Here is a 22148-nt window from a genome sequence, read left to right as displayed (position 1 = left end):
TCCAGCTTGGGACTCCATATTTCTGCTGGGAGACCAAGTGGGAAAGATTGGGAACACCCGGAGAGGCATGACTGGGAGGAATAGCCTCCCTGATCTAAACTTGAGCGTTTTTTTGTTAACGGACTTCTGTGCTAGGCATGCTTTGTCCATAACAAACACCATGTTTAAACATAAGGTGGCTGATAAGTGCAGTTGATACCAGAGAACCTTAGGCCAAAGATCTATGATTGCTTTCATAATTGTATCATCAGATTGGCGGCCTTATGTTCTGGACACATCAGTGAAAAGAGGGGCAGAGCTGTTAACTGATCACCACCTGGAGGTGAGTTGGGTCCATTGGTGGGGGAGGAACCTAGATAGCCCTGGAAAGCCCAAGTGAATAACAAGGGTGGACTGGGAATGTCTTGGGGACAACTCCATCCCCTGAAAAAGCTTTTGCCGCATCTTGGGAGAGGCTGGGAATACAGAGTTTGAATGGCCCTTGTTTAAAGCCCCTATTGTGTAAGCTGCTGTAAAGAGCTGTGGCATGAAGACCATAGGTGCCTCTTGAAGTGTCAAACCAAGGACCCAATGGTGGACATCAGAGGTGAGGGATGCCATCAGGCTAAAAAAGGAAGCCTTCCATGTATGTTTAGCATGGGAGACTCTCAAAGCAGCCGAGAGGTACCAAAAAGCCAAAAGGGCTGTGGCCTTGGCAGTCAGACGAGCAAAAACCTGACAGGACATGACAGGAGTTTGGAGAGACCATGGAAAGTGACTATCGATCAGGCTCAAATAGGTTCTAGCAAACCATCAGGAAGGGATGGCAGGGATTCACCCAAGCTGTTGTCATTCTCAGTTCTTGGAATGAAGATGTTATCTGGTGGTGAAAAGAACACTTTGAGGAGCTCATGAACCCAATGGACATGCCCTCTTGGAGGAGGCAGAGCCAAAAACTGATGGGGGATCAATGCCCTTTTCTCTGAGGGTGATCACTGAGAAAGGTAAGCAGCTCTGCAATTGCAAGGCCTTGGGAGTGGATGAGATCTGCCTGGAAATACTGAAAGCTGACATGCCTTTTCAATGTTGCGTGGGAACTGTGCCCTTGGAGTGTCAGAATAGCGTGCTGGTCCCCATTTTGAAAAGGGCATCAGGAGTGTATGCCCCAACAATCGGGGATCACACTCTTCAACCTCCCTGGAAAACCTTATACCAGGGTACTAGAAAGGAGACTCCGCCCAGTTGTGAAACCTTAAATAGAGGAGGAGCAATGTGGATTCTGCACAGGCCTTGGAACGATATACCCTAATGAGGATCCTGGAGAGGGCATGGAAGTATGATCAAACAGTCTACATGTGTTTTGTGGACTTAGAGAAAGCGTATGGCCATGTTCCTCAAGGGATAATAAAAGCCAAATCATGCAGTACAAAAGAATGTTCTCAAATTGAAATTTCAGTACAATTTTATAAAGCCAAATACATTTTCACCATCTATTAATATACAGTATTTATGAAAGTTGCAAAAAAATTTATCTGAAGAAAACCAAAATAAACTTGCTAAAAACAGGACATATCCATAAACTGTTATGTTTGGTCACACATGGTTTTAATGAATGTTATAAAACAAATCTCAATAGAAAAACATGCTTATTTCTAATTGTGAGCTCCTTTAAATATACTGTCCTATAAGTGCTTTCAGAGTACATTAAACCATTTAATGTGCAAGTAGTTTTATACATAATTTTGAAATCTGTGCAGTATTTAAGTACTACAAGTTCATTGTTATTGTACAATCATCAGTGACATATTTGAAAAGAAACTACTTACATTGGATTTGCTTTAAAGTCACAGATGAGTTTTAAAATTTGTCCTTCTTGTGGATGTTTAACAGATGGTATAATTTCTGCAATTGGAGCATCTGGAAAAATACATAAAAAAGCTTTAAAAAACTTTCTAGTTTAAACATAAATCTGAGCAATTCTTTAAATAGTGAAATTAACAATGTCAGTGCATTAAGCATTTATGCTAAAGAATGTTGCAAGCAGTTTCATCAGTACACTCTGTACTTACTGCAGAATGTTAACTAAAATATTGGACCACAGGGTTGTTGGGTCAGTCTCCATCCTGATGTTTGATGCAACCCTGAGCCAAATATTTAATCTGTAAATCATCATTTCAGAACTAAGTTAAAAATGATAATTTTAGAGCCTCTATATGTTATACCTTGTGGAACAGATTATAAAAATAAATTTGCTCATATGTTGTTTGCTTGTTATTAAATAACCCATCTTCCAAGAAAGCAAAGATAAAAATAAATGCAACTGAAAAATAAATGTATTAAATAAGCTAACTCAGTGCTGCTTTACATATTTTTGAGAAGGGCAGACAAGAAAAAAATCTAATAGTTATTTGAATCAGAAACAATGTAATAGTAAATTAGCTTATAATGTTTTTATGTATTTTTGCATTTATATGTGTTTATATATAAATGACAATTGGAGATTTACAAACTGCCACTTCTCCTTTGCTTAGATTGTACAAGTACTTGAAACTATTGGGTATATGCTTCCATTAAAAAACATTCAAATATTTAATGTTTATATGATCCTCTTAAACATTGATGTTTTGCTCCAGAATTGCCCATAAATATACAATTGATTTGAAATACAGTATGGTACCTGGATGATATATGGCTTAAGTAAGTGCCATGCTCTTCAAACCATTTATTTACCAATTGTGACCTTTTTGATTTGAGGCATCACCATCTGGATCAATTCCACAAGGACAAGAGATGCCACACCATAGAAGGAATATGATCACTCAGAATTGCTTTCATTTAACAGAAAACATTTACCTTGCTACACAGGAGAATCAATGGACCTAACAGAGGCCAGAAAAATATTCTTCACAACACATCAGGGTTGCAGGGTATACTATGGTTTCTTGGCCCTTTATGATTTTTGTACTGTTTAAAACTATATATAAAATGTAGAAAATAGCTAGTTTGAAGTTCAGGTGGCTAATGCATTGAAAAAAAAGAGTCTAAACCAGAAAGGAGCAAAAACTGATATTCACCTTTACATCATTTAAACAAAGCTTCTTCTGAACTGAAATACCATGAAATTGTTTAGATGGAAGTGGATCAAAGCAGAGATGAAGAAAACAGGCAGAACTAATAGAAACACAATTCACTAATAAACTGGGCAATGAACTGTTAAGATCCAAATAGAAATACGAAAGACAGTTCCAAGACTTCACAGACCTAAATGAACCTACACAAAACACCACTCAATTATTTCTAAAGAGATAATTAAAACAAAGTAAATTTACAAATTTTAAACCTGAGATATATTACAAAGGGTATGTGGCTGATACAATAAGATAATATAAAACAAAATAACTATAAAACTACATAACATTTTTTCAAACCATTATAACCCGATGCAGGGCCACAGATAAGCTGAAGTCTATCAGTATTAGGAGCAAGGAAGGAGCCAGGACTGCACAAAACTGTAGTCCATCATAGGTACACAGTCACAGAGGGCAAATTTAGAAGTGCTAGTTAACCTAACCCAGAGAAAAACCCATACAGACACAAAAAGATTGTGTACCAATTGCTAATTAGACCCAGGACTTGAACTTGAGACATTGGATTAGTGAGGGAGGGGCACAAACTACTGCTCCACTGTAACTACCACTGTACCACCCGACTAGAAACTAATCAAGAGATAACAATATGGCTTGGTATTAGCTCAGACATATTTGTTGTTGATTTGTTACTTTAAATGAATAAACATATCCATAAGTATTTTTTTATTTAAGTATGACCTCAGTAAAGTATATTGTCTTGCCTACTACAATGTGGAATGATGTGAATGAAAAGTAGCTCACTAGAAAATAATGATATTGGTATGTGCATCTGATGTTAAAGAAATTTACTTAATTCAATCAAAAAGTGTATGTTAACATTGGAAAAGAACATGGAAAATTTATTTTTGTTTGGTGAAAAGCAGCCATCCTTTTGAAGTCAAAGCCCATAGTCCATGTGATCCTGTTTATTTATATATATATATATATATATATATATATATATATATATACACACACACATTCGAACAATTTAATTACAAAGTGCAATAAGTACCATACATAAATTCTTAGAACTATTGGTGTAAACCAGGGGTGGGCAAACCTTTTGGCTCAACTGGGATCTGTGGGATGCTTTGTTGGTGTTCATCACACTAAAAGTCTGTTCACATACATATGTAGAGCCAAACAACACCAGCATCCTCTGTGTCATCCTTTGGAAATTTGGCTGCGCTTAATGAAGCATAAAACTCATCCAGTTTAAGAGAGTTGAACTTCTCCTTTAAGACGGTGTCACATTGGAGATCAATCAGTTCCAACTGCAACTCCTGTGGCGCCGTTTCAGGGTAATGTTGGCCAGCGTACTCCTAGGTAGCTTGTGCCTATTTATGACCCCCGACACGCTGTCATACAAGTCCTCTCCCCTCGTTTTCCCCTTTAGGGATTCCATGGCCAAAAACTCATCCGTTATCTCAAAATTGTTATTAATCCCTCTGATAAAAATTAAAAGCAGAGCGGTGTCCTTTATGTCTTTACTTTCGTCCAGTGCCAAGGAATATAATGTAAATGACTCCCCTTTTTTGTTTAACTTGCTAGCTAAGTCTTCGTCAATTAGCTCAACACGGCGAGTCAGTGTCCTGCGTGATAAGCTAATTTTTTCAAATTTGTTCTTGCTCTCAGGACACAAGATACCTGCTGTCTCTACCATGCATTCTTTGAGAAACTCCCCTTCGGAGAAAGGCTTGCTGGTCTTTGCTAATTTGAATGCCAGCACATAACTTGCCTTTGTGCTTGATGCTTGGATGGCAGTTTGTCGGATAAAGGTGTTTTGCTGAGCCTGCAAACTAGCTGCCAACCTCTGAGCGGTAGCCGTCCGCACTTGTATTGACTGGTTGTTAGCGTAAAAGTGATGACTGATGTTGTATTCCTTTAAAACCGCAACGGTTTCTTGGCAAATAAGACATACAGCCTTTGACCGGACTTCAGTAAAAAAGTATTTTATTATCCATTCCATATTAAACACTCGGCAGTCACTGCCGACTTTTCTTTTCTTTGGCCCACTCGTTGCAGATGGATTCAGAGCAGTAGCAGAGTAATAACAGAGAGTAACCCGGGCTCCGCAAAATCAAGTCAATGTATCACTGCGCCTAATGCGCCACCTGGTGGAACGCCAAGCATTACAGGACAAGGTCAAATGAATGCAGTCATAATTATGATATGATTTGATTAGGGCAATGTTGTACCAATCTTCGGCGGGCCAGATTAAACAGACCAACGGGTTGGATGTGGCCCGCGGGCTGTAGTTTGCCCACCCCTGGTAAACAATTACTGATTTAAAGACCCATACAATACTGAAATCATATTTTAGAAAAACATGACATTATTCTACTGTCTGACATGTCAAGATTTACAAAGCGTAATCCAACACTTCCCGTTTAGTACAATTCATAGTATACACTCTCAGCAAATTAGCACCTTCAGGTTGGTGGTGGTTGTGGAGCATTATGAGGTACTGTTTAGAACTTAATTCATTCTTAACAGTTATTATATGCTAGCCTATATACTAAATAGTATACACTTTATACCTAGAGAAACACAAACACACACAGCATAGTGAAGTGCATACATGGTATACAGAATTGAACAGAATGCCTTTTATTGTCACTGTACACATGTACAATGAGATTAAAAGCAGCTCCTCCAGTGCAAACATATGTAAAACACAACAAATAAAAAAACAAATGGGGCAAAAAGTTGCAAAAAAAAGTTCTGCGACGCTATATACATATGGAAAGAATAAATAACTATTGCACTATTGGGTTATTGCACATTATTTAAATATTGTAAAGAATAAATAACTATTGCACTATTGGGTTATTGCACATTATTTAAATATTGCACAATAATAATGAACATGTGCAGTGAGTAGTGGATGTTGGACCCTGAAAGTAATGATATTGTACAGTATACAGATATTGCACAGTTATTATCAATACCATTTAGATATTGGATATTGCACAGTTGATGAATAGAAGGAAATCCAGGGGTTGGGGGGTTAGACTGTGTAGTCAGTGCATGTGTGAGTTTAGAATGGTTATGGCTTTTGGGAAAAAACTGTTCTTGAGTCTGTTTGTCCTTGTTGTGATGCACCTGTAGCACCACCCTGAGGGCAACAGGTCAAACAGATCAGAGCCAGGGTGGGAGCTGTCCTTGATGATGTTTTTTGCTCTGCTGAGGCAGTGGGAGGTGTAAATGTCCATCAGGGAGGGGAGAGGGCAGCTGATGATCTTCTGTGCTGCCTTTGCTACTCTCTGAAGCCTCTCCCTGTCTGCCATGGTGCAGCTGACATACCATACTGTGATACAGTACGTCAGCAGGCTCTCGATGGACGAGTGGTAGAAGGTCAGTAGCAGGTTGGACTCCAAGTTGTGCTTTCTGAGGACTCTCAGGAAGTGCCTTCTTGAGCCTTCTTGATGACTGCTGTGATGTTGTCTGTCCAGGAGATGTCAGCGGAGATAAGGACACAGAGAAACCGGAAGGTATGGACCCTCTCCACACACTCGCCTTTATGTAAAGGGGGGCTAAGTCAGTGCTGTGCCTCCTGAAGTTGACAATGATCTCCTTGGTTTTCCTGGTGTTCAGAGCCAGATTGTTCTTTGAACACCAGGCTGCCAACTTCAGGACCTCCTCTCTGTAAGCTGCCTTGTCTCCCTTTGAGATGAGTCTGACCACTGTGATGTCGTCAGCAAACTTGACGATGAGGTTGTTGTGGGCCAGAGTGCAGTCGTGGGTATAGTGACAGTACAGGAGGGGGCTCAGCACACAGCCTTGTGGGGTACCGGTGTTCAGTGTGCGAATGGAGGAGAGGTGGGGGCCAAGTCTCACAGTCTGGAACCAGTTGGTAAGAAAGTCTATGAATGCCAACATTAATAGTGATTTTTTGTTGAAATAACTTCCACAGATTTGTGATCTACTTAAAAGCTCTTTATTAGGTAGCTACTGGAAATTAAGGAACAGCTCAAAAACAATGAGGTTGAAAATTTGTGTGGACTGTGACATGTTTCTTCAGAGTTATGTCTGGGAACAGAACACGTTTACTGTTAAGAATTATTTATGTCCTAAATAGCTCTTGATAACTTTATTCTGATTTTTTTGTAATTCTACTCTTGCTAGCATTTTCTGCTTGTCTTTTACTTCCCAGTTACCACATCTTTCTTAGTCTTGATATTAATAAATGTGTTTTTCCAGTTTATCATGTATTTAGTGCCAATGCCACAATGTAACATTTTCAGAAAAACATACTTTTATAATGAATATGTTACTTTATGCAACAAAAATGAAAAATATTGTTTCTGAAAAATCATTATTTATGGTACTTTTGAAAATGGAATATTTTTATAGTTTTAATAAGTTGCAAAAGTTTATATTGTTAGTATTCTCCACAGCATTTAGTCACATCAAATGCCATGGCTATAAAATGTATATTGCTTTTTCATTTTTTTTCTTCATTTTTTAAAGTATCTTATAATGACATTAAGTAATAAAGGAGGCTTCTGATATACAGATTTCCTAATAATTTTTTAAAAATATAAACATGTACATTATTCTTAACATATTACAGTATTTAGTTATTTACCTTTAAATAATAGCCACAACTAATAACCACACTTTTCATCAACAGTAAAATTAAAGCCAAAGAAAACCTAGTTGAAGTATTACTTACAATGAATTTCAAGGACTTGAGTGGCCAGTTGTGGTGTTGAACTTAGAGCTTCATGGTCGACTCTGCAGATGACTGTAGCCCCATCATCATTCCTATCAGCTTGCAGTTCCAGAGTGCTTTTTACAGTAAATGTTTTGCCACTTGCATTCACTTCTTTCACACCTTTAAGGGCAAAAAACAAACAATAAACATAAGACAGTAAAGTCTGATAATATGATGCAAGTAATTAACTTTGTTAAAATCATATAAATGCTGTGGAATATGCCAACAATGTCAGATTGTGCTAGATGTTGGTGAACTGCACTGAATAAAGTGCTGCATTCAAAGGCCTTAATATCTCTGACTTTGGCAAGCTGAAATAAATTAAGCTGTAGCTGAAATGTTGAGACTGTCTGGTACTTTTACAGCATGTTGTAAGGGTGCGCCCGTTTAGGTAGAGGTTGCCAGGAGAGCTCTGTGAGGTTGGCATTGGATACAGCCAAGTCCTGCAAACAGCTTCCAGGAAAGAGAGAAAGCGAAATAGATAGAGAATAAGAGAAAGTGAAAGACACAAACGAAGAGGTGAAATGATGCTATGATAAGAGGCAGAAAAAAAATCAGCGGTAAAAGATGAGCAAAAATAAACTAATGGAAATTTTTGACAAAAGAATAACAAACATTAAAGTTAAAAGGGAAGATTAATAAAACAAAATTGAATTGCTTGAATATATCAAGAAAACCCTTTGCTATTGATTATTAATTATTGAGTTTTGGTGCATGTGTTGTTATCAACAACAAAACATTTATAACATGTTGTCAGTATATAATGTGGTATATAATGTGGTAATCATTATTCTTTTAGTTTATTACCTGTATAGTTTGAAAAGACTTAAAGAGTACAAGGGCAGCCCACTTTCATAGTCTTTGGTTTAGCATCTCAGACTGACACGTAATACAACTTTTACATGTTTTAACAAAAGGTGCACATAGTGGTTGTCAAAGGACAAGTTAAAAGTGTTGCATCAATAAAATCAATCTTTACTTATCTGTACTTACCTGGCTGGCACATGGTGTGAGGCTATAGGGCGACCACCTCAGGTGTCACTTTGGTAAAAAAGGCATTCTATGTAACTTTTTTTAACTTTGCAAAATAATTATACAAAACATTTATTGTAAACCTTAAGAATTTCATACACATCCAGTGCCTTATTTATATTGCAAGTGCTTTTAACTATAACTGCCTGTTTAACTAAGACATTTTGAAATATTTGCACCCAAGACATTACCAAGGGAGTGATGATATAATAGTATAGAATGTATAAATAATAAGTTCCTTTTTTAGATGTATAGATGTGTGCCAGAGACTTAAATCTGTTTAACTATTATGGAATATTAAAATAGGTATAGATATAGGTATGTTTAAAAAAATATATACAATTTATCTGTATACTGGTTGGTGCAACTAATAAGTTTATTGACTGTGCTATGCAAATGAAGTTAACTTACTTAAGATTGTTACCTTTACACATTCCTTAGTCTTGTCATGCTGCTTTGATTTGATTACATGACGTGACTCCCTCAAGCTTATTGTAATAAAGGATGTCCAGGAGATGGAGCTATTTGTAACTGTGATCTTGACTTTTCTTTATTTAAAATACTAATTTCTCTGACAGCTATCCTTAAAAATTTTTGAAGTTACAAATTTTGCAGAATGCCATTCCCATAGCCTAACCACATTGTGAGCATCCCAGAATCAAAATGGTGCATGCGGATTTCTATGCCATATGCTAGTACTCTATATTGCCATTTATTTTCCCAATTTTTACATATTGTCATAGGCTACATCTATATGTTTGGGGGGTCAAGAGCAGTCCTATAGCACTGCTATACAAAAAGTCATAATAATAAAAATAAGTTGGAAAATCAATGCCAGCCACGTTTGACTCAATACGTTACTACATCCTAAAAAAGGCCACATTCAACAGCAGTTAAATGTCTCAGTTAAGTTTTTTGGTTTATGTACGTTTTTTGTTCAACTGTTCAAATTAATTTTGAAGGTGAATTCAAATCAGATATGGCTACGTACCAATTTCTATCTAAATCTACAAAATAATAAAAAAAAGTTCATCAGACAAATGTGCCCTAATAAACAAATATGAATACCAGCTAAATCCTTACACTGGCTCCCGGTTAAGTTTAGGGCAGTTTTCAAAATCCTTCTTTTAACATATAAAGCATTAAATGGCCGAGGTCCAGCTTACTTGTCTGAACTTATCATGACTTACAAACCAGAGCGCACATTAAGATCCCAAGATGCTGGTCTGCTTATGGTTCCAAGGATTAATAAAATAACAATGGGAGGTCGAGCTTTTAGTTACAGGGCCCCTAAACTGTGGAATGGTCTGCCTGCTACTATAAGAGATGCCCCTTCGGTCTCAGCTTTTAAATTCCGGCTGAAGACTCACTACTTCAGTTTAGCATATCCTGACTAGAGCTGCTGATTAACTGTACATACTGCATCTCTGTTGTTAGTCATTAGCACTAAAACATAAGTAACATGATAGTTAGAATTGGATACTAACCCTCACCTATTCTGTTTCTCTTCTTGGTACTCAAATGTGGCACTTGGTGTCACGGCCCACCTGCCAAGTTGTTTTGCCTGCCTAAGGTAAAGTCGACTCTGATGGAGGATCGCAGGAATCGTGAGAAAGAGGGGTCCTTTCATCGGATTGGCTGGCCCAACTCTGTTTCAGCCGAGGAATAATAATTAATAATTCTTTGCATTTATATAGCGCTTTTCTCACTACTCAAAGCGGGGCCAAATGGGGGAGGCAAATTTGACGGATGAGGTCTCCAGGAGTCTAAAATTATCTAAATCTTATTATGTGATATCATCTACTGTTAAATTCTGCTCCGTACTTCTAAAAAATTTTTATTTTTTTTTATTGAGGATTTGTTCTGTTCTGTGTATTGTATTGTATTGTATTGACTCCCTTCTTTTGACACCCACTGCACGCCCAATCTACCTGGAAAGGGGTCTCTCTTTGAACTGCCTTTCCCAAGGTTTCTTGCATTTTTTCCCTTCTAGGTTTTTTGGGGAGTTTTTCCTTGTCTTCTTAGAGAGTCAAGGCTGGGGGGCTGTCAAAAGGCAGGGCCTGTTAAAGCCCATTGCGGCACTTCCTGTGTGATTTTGGGCTATACAAAAATAAACTGTATTGTATTGTAAATGCAGACCTTAAACTGTTGACAGTGTAGGATGTCTGCACATTGGCAGACTGTCTTCAAGACTCTTTTAGAAAAAAAATGTGTTTGAGGTGCCACGTTAAAAGATAACATGCAGCAAATGGGCTGTATAGGCAAGCTTTTTTTGCATTTCACATTTCTCTAAAAATATTGAATCCCTTTTACTTAAGTGAGAAAACCAAGGCAATATACACAATTGTAGCTTATGATAACTTTGATTTTTTTGTATTATGTAGGCCCATAAACTTTAACCATACAGATTTTTTTATTTACTCAGAAGAATTCAATCAAATCAAAGTATAGTGATTATCTCTAAACATTTTCCCATGTTTACAGAATCCTTGTTAATGTAGACAAAAAATGAATTCAATGTCAGTTTTTTCGGGGAGAGACCAACTATGAAAAAATTTATAGGGTACCAGGAACAAATGAAGAGCAGTGAAGTCATTGAAGGTGATAAGCAACAAAAGATGGTATTTACAGAGTTTAATGCAAATTTAAATGTAGGCCCATTTAAAAGTTTTGTATACTTGAATTAAATCTGTCTTTAGCAATGCATTCAAAGTCTAAATCTGCAGTCCTGTTGCCATGTTGATCATTTATTTTTTACGTTGAATTATCACTATTTTTTATTATTGCTGGATAATTGTCTGTGTTGTAGCCTATAATTTTTTGACCCCTTCCCCAATGTTTATGATGGGTTTGGAGCCCAAGCATATCATATTGTATACATACTGATTATGCAATTTTGTAAAAGTTTGTTAATTTCTAGAATGTGTTGAAAGTGTCAGTCACAATGTCCATTAATAGTCTCAGGTGTGTGTCTTGTTTCTTGTCTTCTTTAAGCTCAGTAGAATATAAGGACTTATAGTAGTCTCTAAATGTGTGCATTATTTTTTTATGATCAGTGATTTTTTTCTGTTTGTGTTGGTAATTGCTGGGATTGCATTGTGAGCTTCCTGCTTGTGGATTTGTTGAGTTAACTTTCTATGTTAATTTTCTATGTTCATAGTAATGATGTCTTGATTTTAAAATGAGTTGTTCAGATTTCTTTAGTTGTCATGAGGTTGAGTACTGAATGCAGAGCCTGTCTTTTCCTATGAAAGTAGCACTCATTGGTGTGTGTGCATCTTGTGGGGATTCAAAAAGAGGGTTGAGGAAAGGTTTCATCTGTTTTTAGTGGAGCTATATCTTGCAGGTTGCTCTAGCCAAAAGGTGACACCTCCTTCCGGGATACCCGGGACTTTATAGCAGTGGGACTGGAAGGGGCAAGGCTAAATGCCTTTACCGGGCAGCTTCTCTGTACTGTGGGGAAAGAAGGAGATGGCAGTGTTAGCAGCAGTGCCAGCTGTCGTTTCGGCAGGTTATTGCATACCCCAATTGAGTCTGCAAGGATGTTCTCCAACATGCATGCATGACAATGTCAATTTAATGCAAACTTAAACTGCAGATTTAGTATTATATTGAGAATAAACAAAATGTTCTTTGTTGCAAACAGTCTGTTTAGATATTTCCTGTTTGGAGTGAAAGACATCTTCCTGCTATCATTGAAGGTGGACATAAAATGTATAAATTATTTTAATTAAATATGATTCATCTGATTTTCACTTAAACAATGTTGGCTATAGCATTTCATTAAAGTGAAAATATCTGACATGCTTTGGTTTAATTTAGTCTTTATGTTAACAAAAGATTAAATTTTAATAGGGTGTTGTAGACTTTTGTTATTTAGCCATCAGAAAAGAAACCTATTAATTAAGTAAAATATTGTTTAAGAAAAAAAGTAAGTACTGCTTGTTAAATCTCCACTCAATGAAGGCTTAACAGCTAAAATGTTCTGTTTCAAATCCCTGTGTTAAATCTCTTCAGTATAAAGCTGATTTTCTTCTACCATTTGCCGAAGCACATTAATGGAGCTTCTCTAACTTATTCAAAATTTAATGCAGAATATTACATTTTTATTATTACTAAACTTTTCATTTTCAGTCCATAAATCAATGGGAAAGATCAAATAAACATTATCTTATAATTGTGACAAGCTCCGGATAATACTGAATATTGGTATTCATTAGTCATTACTAATGTTATGTAATGCCAGATCTTCTCCTGAGGTGCCTGCATTACAGCCATAGGATATCTGACAGTCTGGCCTTGATCAGGGAATCAGTACTACTTGAATTATTGCTGTATCAACTTGGCCTTGGTCAGCCTGGGCCAAGAGAAGGCCTTTTATCATGTAACCCACAAGTTCATTATCAGGGTGATTTGAAGGCTGTGAATGGATGAGATATTCAGTTTGTACATCTGTCTGATGTACCATGACATCAACAGCATGTTGCTGGTGAATAGCAGGAAAGCTGACCCCTTTCTTGTCCTATCTAAGTCAGACAAGGCTGTCTCTCTCAATCTTCTTCTGTCTGTTTTATGGATATATTTGTTGAACACATTAGATGAAACCTAGTGATCAGAGAGATCAGCATACTGTGACACCCTGTGAAGTGACAAAGTTGGCACCAGATTACAGAGAGGGTGTCTTGTAGTTCAGGACCGACCAGGATCAAACTTGAGAGAAATTGGACATGGAGACACAGACACAAAAAGGTGGAATTTTCCAAAAACAAAAGTGGATTTTATTTACAGGTGCACAAACACACACACAAATAAAATAATGTCTCAATCAAAAATAGTGAATGATATTTACAAATTTGCCAGTCCCAAAATGCAAAACTAAAGGGAAAAATGTATATACACAAAAATTGGAGTCTTCTTAAATAAAGATAATGTGCTCAGGAAGAAACTACACAAACATAGGCCAATAAATTCAAAAAAAATATTTATAAGAAAAAAAACTGTATATACAAGAAAAACAAAAAGTGCACCACAAACCCAAAATCTATACAAATACTGTACCTCCACCAAAACAATACAATAACTAGGAGATACTTATATACAAAAAAAGATATTTACAAATAATGCATAAGCCGCCATGTTTGGTATATTGTAGAATGAGCTATACCAACCACAATCTCCACCTGATTGAGTCCAAAGATGACTCCTAGAGGCAGGAAGTATCTCTTATACCTGGGATTGAAATCTTCAAGCAATCCTGTGACACACTGCTTCCTTACACCAATTGCAACTGATGCAGGTGCATTCTACACAGGTGTTGCACTCAAGCCCTGGAAGGCATGTATTAAACAGGCTAGTGGCCTCATGTGTGCACAAGCTTGAACACATCCTTACATGCTACCTTCAGACAAGCCAGTACGTTCTACGAAAGCAAGTTACTTTTTATTTGTAACTTTACCTTGGGACTTTCTCTTGGGGATCCCCTTCTCAAACTAATGCATGCATACACAAAATTAACTAAACTTAAACACTCCGCACTTTTCTCTTTATCCACAGCAGGGGCTAGAGAGACACTTGCCTTTATGATGGGGTACGTGCAGCGTCCTCCAGCAGACCTGACCTAGAGGCACATCCGACTTGTTGCCAATAACGCACCACGTATACCTGCTGAAATGCACCCCAGCACTTTGGCAAGTGCTTTTTCATTTTACTATGTGAAAGTCGACTTTTATTTAAATTGGTAATGCCTTTTAGGTGGATTACCACACATACTAGAACTGGACAAATAACAGATCAGATGCTTACTCTACATGGACAACGTCACCATGATCTATGCAGAACAGGCATCAATGAAGGCACTAGAAGAAACTTGCGAGGACTTCAACCACGCTTCAGGGGGAATGGTCACATGGGGTAATTCAAAAATGACAGTCTTCAGGGAATAGCATGTTGCTGTGCACTACCCTCTTCTCGTTACCATAAGAATGCACTTCAAGATCATGGGCATCTGGTTCAGCAGAGAAGGAGATGCTCTCAGGACATGGGATGAGACATTCATTAAGGTCAAACAGAAGATTGGACTGTGGCATCTTAGAGATCTCAACTTCAAAGTCAAAGCAATGGTGCTGCATAACGAGATCCTCTCCATCCTGCAGTACTCAGCCCAGGTGTGGCTCCTCCACTTCTCACAATGGCATGCAGAACCATCACTAAAAAATGTTTTACAAAAGAAGCAGTCAGTCATGTACAAAGAACCATGCTAATGTGGGAAAGGCATACAGGACATCCCTGCCTTTCTGAGGGCCCTTTTTACCAGCAACTGCATCCACAGGACACTGATGGACAACAAAAACACCCCTGCTGGATACTCCATGTCCCACTTCTTCCTCCTGCCTGTTTGGAATAGGCTTGGCTGTGACAAGTGGGACAGCTTCAGTCCATACAACTGGGACACCCCATAATTCTACATCAACATTGTCTGGTTCATAAAGGAAGACACACTGGATGGAGTTAAACCAGATTTATGGAAACCAAACACCAAAGTTTGGAACCCTTCCAGCCAGCCCAAGCACAGTGGTCTGGGAGAACATGGCTTCCAAAAACAGACACAAAGACCTGGCATGGATGGCTATCCAGGACACTTCCTACCCCATTCCTTCATGCACACCAGGAAATTGTGCAGATTCAAGCACTACTCGTAATTTTCTTGCAGGATGAAACACTACTGCACCTCTTTTGGAAATGCCCAATGCCATGGCCCCTGCTGGAAGCCCTAGAAGAGGACCTAAAGAAGTGTGTACCTAGGAATATCTCTGACACCACTCAGTGCTGTATTGGCCATTCCCAGGTACCTACACACTTGAAGACATCAAGGAGGCAAGGTGTTTCATATGCTACATGAAGGATACTCTTTGGGTCACTAGGAACTGCCTCATAGTTAAAAAAAGAAAAGATGTTAATTCAGGACTGCCACAGGTGCATCTGTTTGTTCTGTTCAGGGCAGCTACCCTTCTCTGTTCACCGCCAGTCCAATTTCTGTATGTGATTACAGCTTTAGCTTGTACAGTGGTAATGTTCTGCTTGCGACATTCATTTGCATGAAATGCACGCCCCATTTCTCTGCGTGATCACAGCTAAGGCAAGGAAAAGGGGATGCAATCTAAGAATAGCCCACTTGCTACGGCTTTATTACCAACAAATATTGACAAATAAAAAAGTATGTATCAGATAATTTCCTTTTTCTATAACGTCACCAAATTTCAATCAAATCAACCAAAACATTTTGGGGATTTTTTGGATATCTGCTTTTATTATTGTATTTGTGTTTTACCACTAAACAATGATGTATGGAAATGTCCTTTCTTAGAGGATACCTGTAGCCCTAGGTGTGCCTTTGTGCCAAATTTCAGCTTTTTAAGTAAATGGGAAATAGTGTTTTGTTGATGAGTGAGTGAGTAAATGACTCAACTTTGCATTTACTATCTATCTATCTATATATATATATATATATATATATATATATATATATATATATCACTATATATATCTCTCTCTCTCTCTCACTATATATATATATATATATATATATATATATATATATATAGTACTATGCAAAAGTTTTAGGCAGGTGTGAAAAAATGCTGTAAACAAAGAATGCTTTCAAAAATGGAAGTGTTAATCATTTATTTTCATCAATCAACAAAATGCAGTGAATGAACAAAAGGGAAATCTAAATCAAATCAATATTTGGTGTGACCACCCTTTGCCTTCAAAACAGGATCAATTCTTCTAGGTACACTTGCACACAGTTTTTGAAGGAACTCGGCTGGTAGGTTGTTCCAAATATCTTGGAGAAATAACCACAGATCTTCTGTGGATGTAGGCTTCCGCACATCCTTCTGTCTCTTCATGTAATCCCAGACACACTCGATGATGGTATGGCCCCCACAGATCCCTGATCTCAACATCACTTCCAGGACTTCTTGTTCTTCTTTACGCTGAAGATAGTTCTTAATAACTTTGGCTGTATGTTTGGGGTCGTTGTCCTGCTGCAGAATAAATTTGGGGCCAATCATACACCTCCCTGATGGTATTGCATGATGGATAAGTATCTGCCTATATTTCTCAGCATTGAGAACACCATTAATCCTGACCAAATCTCCAACTCCATTTGCAGAAATGCAGCCACAAGCATTCAAGGAACCTCCACCATGCTTCACTGTTGCCTGCAGACACTCATTATTGTACCGCTCTCCAGCCCTTCGACGAACAAACTGCCTTCTGCTACAGCCAAATATTTCAAATTTTGACACATCAGTCCAGAGCACCTGCTGCCATTTTTCTGCACCCCAGTTCCTATGTTTTTGTGCATACTTGAGTCGCTTGGTCTTGTTTCCACGTCGGAGGTATGGCTTTTTAGCTGCAACTCTTCCATGAAGACCACTTCTGGCCAGACTTCTCCGGACAGTAGATGGGTGTACCTGGGTACCACTGGTTACTGCCAGTTCTGAGCTGATGGCACTGCTGGACATCTTCCTATTTCGAAGGGTAATAAGCTTGATGTGTCTTTCATCTGCTGCACTAAGTTTCCTTGGTCGACCACTGCGTCTACGATCCTCACCGTTGCCCGTTTCTTTGTGCTTCTTCAAAAGAGCTTGAACAGCACATCTTGAAACCCCAGTCTGCTTTGAAATCTTTGTCTGGGAGAGACCTTGCTGATGCAGTATAACTACCTTGTGTCTTGTTGCTGTGCTCAATCTTGCCATGACATGAAACTGTCTTCCAAAACCTCACCTTGGTAGCAGAATTTGGCTGTTCCTCACCCAGTTTTAAGCCTCCTACACAGCTGTTTCTGTTTCAGTTAATGACTGTGTTTCAACCTACGTGTGACATTGATGATCATTAGCACCTGTTTGGTATAATTGGTTGATCATACACCTGACTATAATCCTACAAAATCCCTGACTTTGTGCAAGTGTACCTATAAGAATTGATGCTGGCTTGAAGACAAAAGGTAGTAACACCAAATATTGATTTGATTTAGATTTTTCTTTTGTTTGCTCACTTTGCATTTTGTAAATTGATAACAATAAACAATCATTATTTATATTTCTGAAAGCATTCTTTGTTTACAGCATTTTTTCACACCTGCCTAAAACTTTTGCCCAGCACTATATATATATATATATATATATATATATATATATATATATATATATATATATATATATATATAATATTGTGATGGACGGCCGGGGATCCAGCCCGGACGGGACACCCTTTATAAGAGAAGACCAGGGGAATGGGCGTACTACCAGGAGCACCTCCCCCGGGACATGAGAGGGCAGCCCCCTTGATTTACATCAGGGCCATGGATTTGGAGCTCAGAAGCTCAACCCACTGGGGGTCCGTGGCCATCACCGGGGGGGACCTGGACAGCTCCAGAGTCTGGGCATGCAGCACTTCTGCCACACCCGGAAGTGCTGCTGGAGGTTAATCAAGAGACACCTGGAGCACTTCCGGGTGCACTATAAAGGAGGCTTCCTCACTCCATTCAGAAACCAGAGTTAGGTGGAGGAGGATGAGGTTGCTAGTGAGGAGTGGAGGTGGCAGATGAAAGGACGGAGTGTTGTGTCGATTGGAGCACTGTGTTGTGTGCAGAACATTTGTAAGAATAAAACGTGTGTTATTTTGGACATTTTGAGTCAGTGTCTGTCTGTGTCCGGGCTGATCTTCTACAATATACTGTACATAGATATATATTCATCCATCCATTATCCAACCCGCTATATCCTAACTACAGGATCACGGGGGTCTGCCGGAGCCAATCCCAGCCAACACAGGGTGCAAGGCAGGAAACAAACCCCGGGCAGGGCGCCAGCCCACCGCAGTATATCTATCTATCTATCTATCTATCTATATATACGTATATAGTAACAATAGCGCTTTATAGTGCCCGACCCGGCACAGACTATACACAGACGCACGTATAAAATAACACAAAATGTTTATTTTCTTCAAGCTGGAGGGCACATCTTCCCCGTGAACCCCCCAGCCACAACAAAATCCCATAATAAGCATAAACTACTCAAACCAACACACGCCCTTCTGGGACCACCACTCCTCCCTTGAAGCTTCGTCCTTTCCTCCCAACTGTGGCCACTGAGTGGTGGTAGCTGGCCCCTTTTATACCCCACCCGGAAGTGTTCCAGGTGCTTGACCACCTGGTTCCAATTGCACTTCCGGGTGGGGCTTAAGATTTGTCCAGCATGCAGCACCCCCTGGCAGCCACCCCAGCTCCCAACCGGGCTGTGGAGGACTCCATCTCCCATGGAGCCCTGTGGGAAAGTGAGGCACCATCATCAGTCAGGGAGGCTGCCACCAAGTGTCCCAGGGGAGGTACTGAGACACCCACGGTTGCTACCCCGGAACATGTATAGAAGGTGCATCCCGGCCAGGCATGGGACCCAGCCGCCCGCCACAATATATATATATATTTATCTATCTATATATATATTGTGGGGAACAGCCCGGACACAGACAGGTAGACATCATTGTTTCAAACCCACACACGTTTATTTAAAACTATTTACAATATTGAAGCACACACAACCCCAGTGCTGCAGCACCAATCACCCCCAAAGTCCAGGCCTCTGCAGAATGCCTTTCTCTGTCTTCTGACCGCCTCCACTCCTCTCCTCCGTGCTACGTCCATTTCCACCTGACTCCAGCCCTCGAACGGAGGGAGGCAGTCCCTTTTATACACACCCGGATGTGCTCCAGGTGCCTCCCAATTAGCTCCGGGTGTCCCTGGTCTTCTTCCCCCCAGCACTTCCGGGTGTGGCGGAAGTGCTGAGGGCCAGGGCTCCATGGGCATTGGGGTGCCCCCTGGTGGTGACCACGGGCCCCTATAGGGTTGAGCTTCAAAGCTCTGTTCCCGTGGTCCCCAAAGCCACCAGGGTGGTCACCCCCATGTGGTCTGGGGGAGGCGTAAGCCCTCCTCCGGTCCTCCTGGGTGTCCCAGCTGGGTACCACCCCCAGCCTCCTGTGACAATATATATATACTAGCAAAATACCCGTGCTTCGCAGCGGAGAAGTAGTGTGTTAAAGAGGTTATGCAAACATATATATATACATAAACATATATACTTATATATACATATCTACATATACACATACATACATATATACATATATATATACATATATCAACATATATATACACATACATATACACACATACATACATACACACACACACATTATATATATATACACACATATAGACACATATATATACATATTTACATATCTACATATATATACACATATATACATATCTACATACATACACATATATATATATCTCTGTCTATCTATCTATCTATCTATCTATCTATCTATCTATCTATCTATCTATCTATCTATCTATCTATCTATCTATCTATCTATCTATCTATCTATACTAATAAAAGGCAAAGCCCTCACTGACTCACTGACTGACTGACTGACTGACTGACTGATTCACTCATCACTAATTCTCCAACTTCCCGTGTAGGTAGAAGGCTGAAATTTGGCAGGCGCATTCCTTACAGCTTACTTACAAAAGTTAGGCAGGTTTCATTTCGAAATTCTACGCGTAATGGTCATAACTGGAACCTGTTTTTTGTCCATATACTCTAATGGAGGAGGCGGAGTCACGTATCACATCCTCATGTATTACGCCTCCTACGTGATCACGTGAAGTGAAAACAAGGAAGAGATTTACAGCACGAGTCAAACGCGGGAACGAAGGTAAATGACGTTAATTGTTGAGTGTCTTTTAATACTGTGTAAGCATACATATTAACAGATGTGCAATTAAACGTGTGCATTTACAGGGTGATTTCTCAGGCTTAAAAGCTCGCCTTTTATCAAACGCGGGAACAAAGGTAAATGACGTTGTTGAGTGTCTTTTAATACTGTGTAACCATACATATTAACACATGTGCAATTAAACGTGTGCATTTACAGGGTGATTTCTCAGGCTTAAAAGCTCGCCTTTTATTAAAAAGGTAAATGCTGTTTTCATTCTGAAGGGCACAAACCATGTTAGATTTCATGCTCAAGAGTAAGCTCAGCACACAGCTTGGTCATATTACAACCGGAAGGGTGAACTGACAATATTGTATACAAAGAGATCCTTAAGAAATAATTATTGATTCATTTTCCCTCAGTTTAAAAAGGTTTACTTTTCTTCTTAATAAAAATTTTAAAGCGGTACTTCGCCACTGCAAAGCGCGGGTATTTTGATATATATCAAAATATATCGCGTCATCACGCCTCCCATGTAAGCACGTGAACTGACCCGCTGCCGTTTGCAATGCCATATTCGCGAGATACAAGTTTAATGAGAAGACACGAGGTATAAACGACAGTTTGGATCACTTTGGGACAGAGTTTAAATTGCTGTGGCCAGAAACTTTTAACTGCCGGATCTTAGCTAACATTAAATAAACCCGTGGACATCGCAACATCACACAAGACAGCGGCTCACGTGAAGTGACTGAACGCAGCAGGAGTGATCACTTCAATGAATCAAACCTATTCAAAAAACACATTTCACAATTGATAAGGTACGAAAACAATAGATAGATAGATAGATACTTTATTAATCCCAATGGGAAATTCACAATATGAAACCGATTGTGGATTTCCGTACAGCCACTGAAACTTTGTGATGGCACGAGACTTCAGGTGACGTGTCTGCAAAAGAACCTCATTCAGGCAACTATTTTTACTGGCGGTGGCTCAGGGGAGAGAGTTTTTATTCCTCGCATCCCCGTTATACCCTCTGATCTCCAATTTCAATTCAGACGCCTCCAATTTACACTAAGGCTCTGCTTAGCAATGACAATTAATAAGTCTCCGTTGTTGAGTGTCTTTTAATACTGTGTAAGCATAGATATTAACACATGTGCAATTAAACGTGTGCATTTACGGGGTGATTTCTCAGGCTTAAAAGCTCGCCTTTTATTAAAAAGCTAAATGCAAACTGTTTTCATTCTGAAGGGCACAAACCACGTTAGATTTCATGCTCAAGAGTAAGCTCAGCACACATCTTGGTCATATTAGAACCGGAAGGGCGAACTGACAACATGGTATACAAAGAGATCCTTAAGAAATAATTATTGATTCATTTTCCCCTCAGTTTAAAAAGGTTTACTTTTCTTCTTAATAAAAATTTTAAAGCAGTACTTCGCCGCTGCCAAGCGCGGGTATTTTGATATATATCAAAATATATCGCGTCA

The 22148-nt window shown here is 39.1% G+C and overlaps 1 protein-coding gene across 1 annotated transcript in view; it reads right to left on the bottom strand.

Moving 5' to 3' along the window:
- The window catches only part of LOC114651156 (cell adhesion molecule 2-like), a 233519-nt gene that overhangs the window by 90224 nt on the left and 121147 nt on the right, over positions 1 to 22148 (bottom strand). The window contains exons 4-5 of the mRNA XM_051925750.1: positions 7789 to 7950; positions 1806 to 1896 (exon numbers count right to left, since the gene is read on the bottom strand). Of these exons, the coding sequence (XP_051781710.1) occupies positions 1806 to 1896; positions 7789 to 7950 (253 nt within the window). The remainder of the gene's footprint in view (positions 1 to 1805; positions 1897 to 7788; positions 7951 to 22148) is intronic.

The sequence above is a fragment of the Erpetoichthys calabaricus genome, chromosome 4 (genome assembly GCF_900747795.2).
Source record: "Erpetoichthys calabaricus chromosome 4, fErpCal1.3, whole genome shotgun sequence".
NCBI classification, from domain to species: domain Eukaryota; kingdom Metazoa; phylum Chordata; class Cladistia; order Polypteriformes; family Polypteridae; genus Erpetoichthys; species Erpetoichthys calabaricus.
The sequence above is the reverse complement of the archived record's forward strand: the minus strand, read 5'-3'. Positions and strand labels throughout refer to the sequence as shown.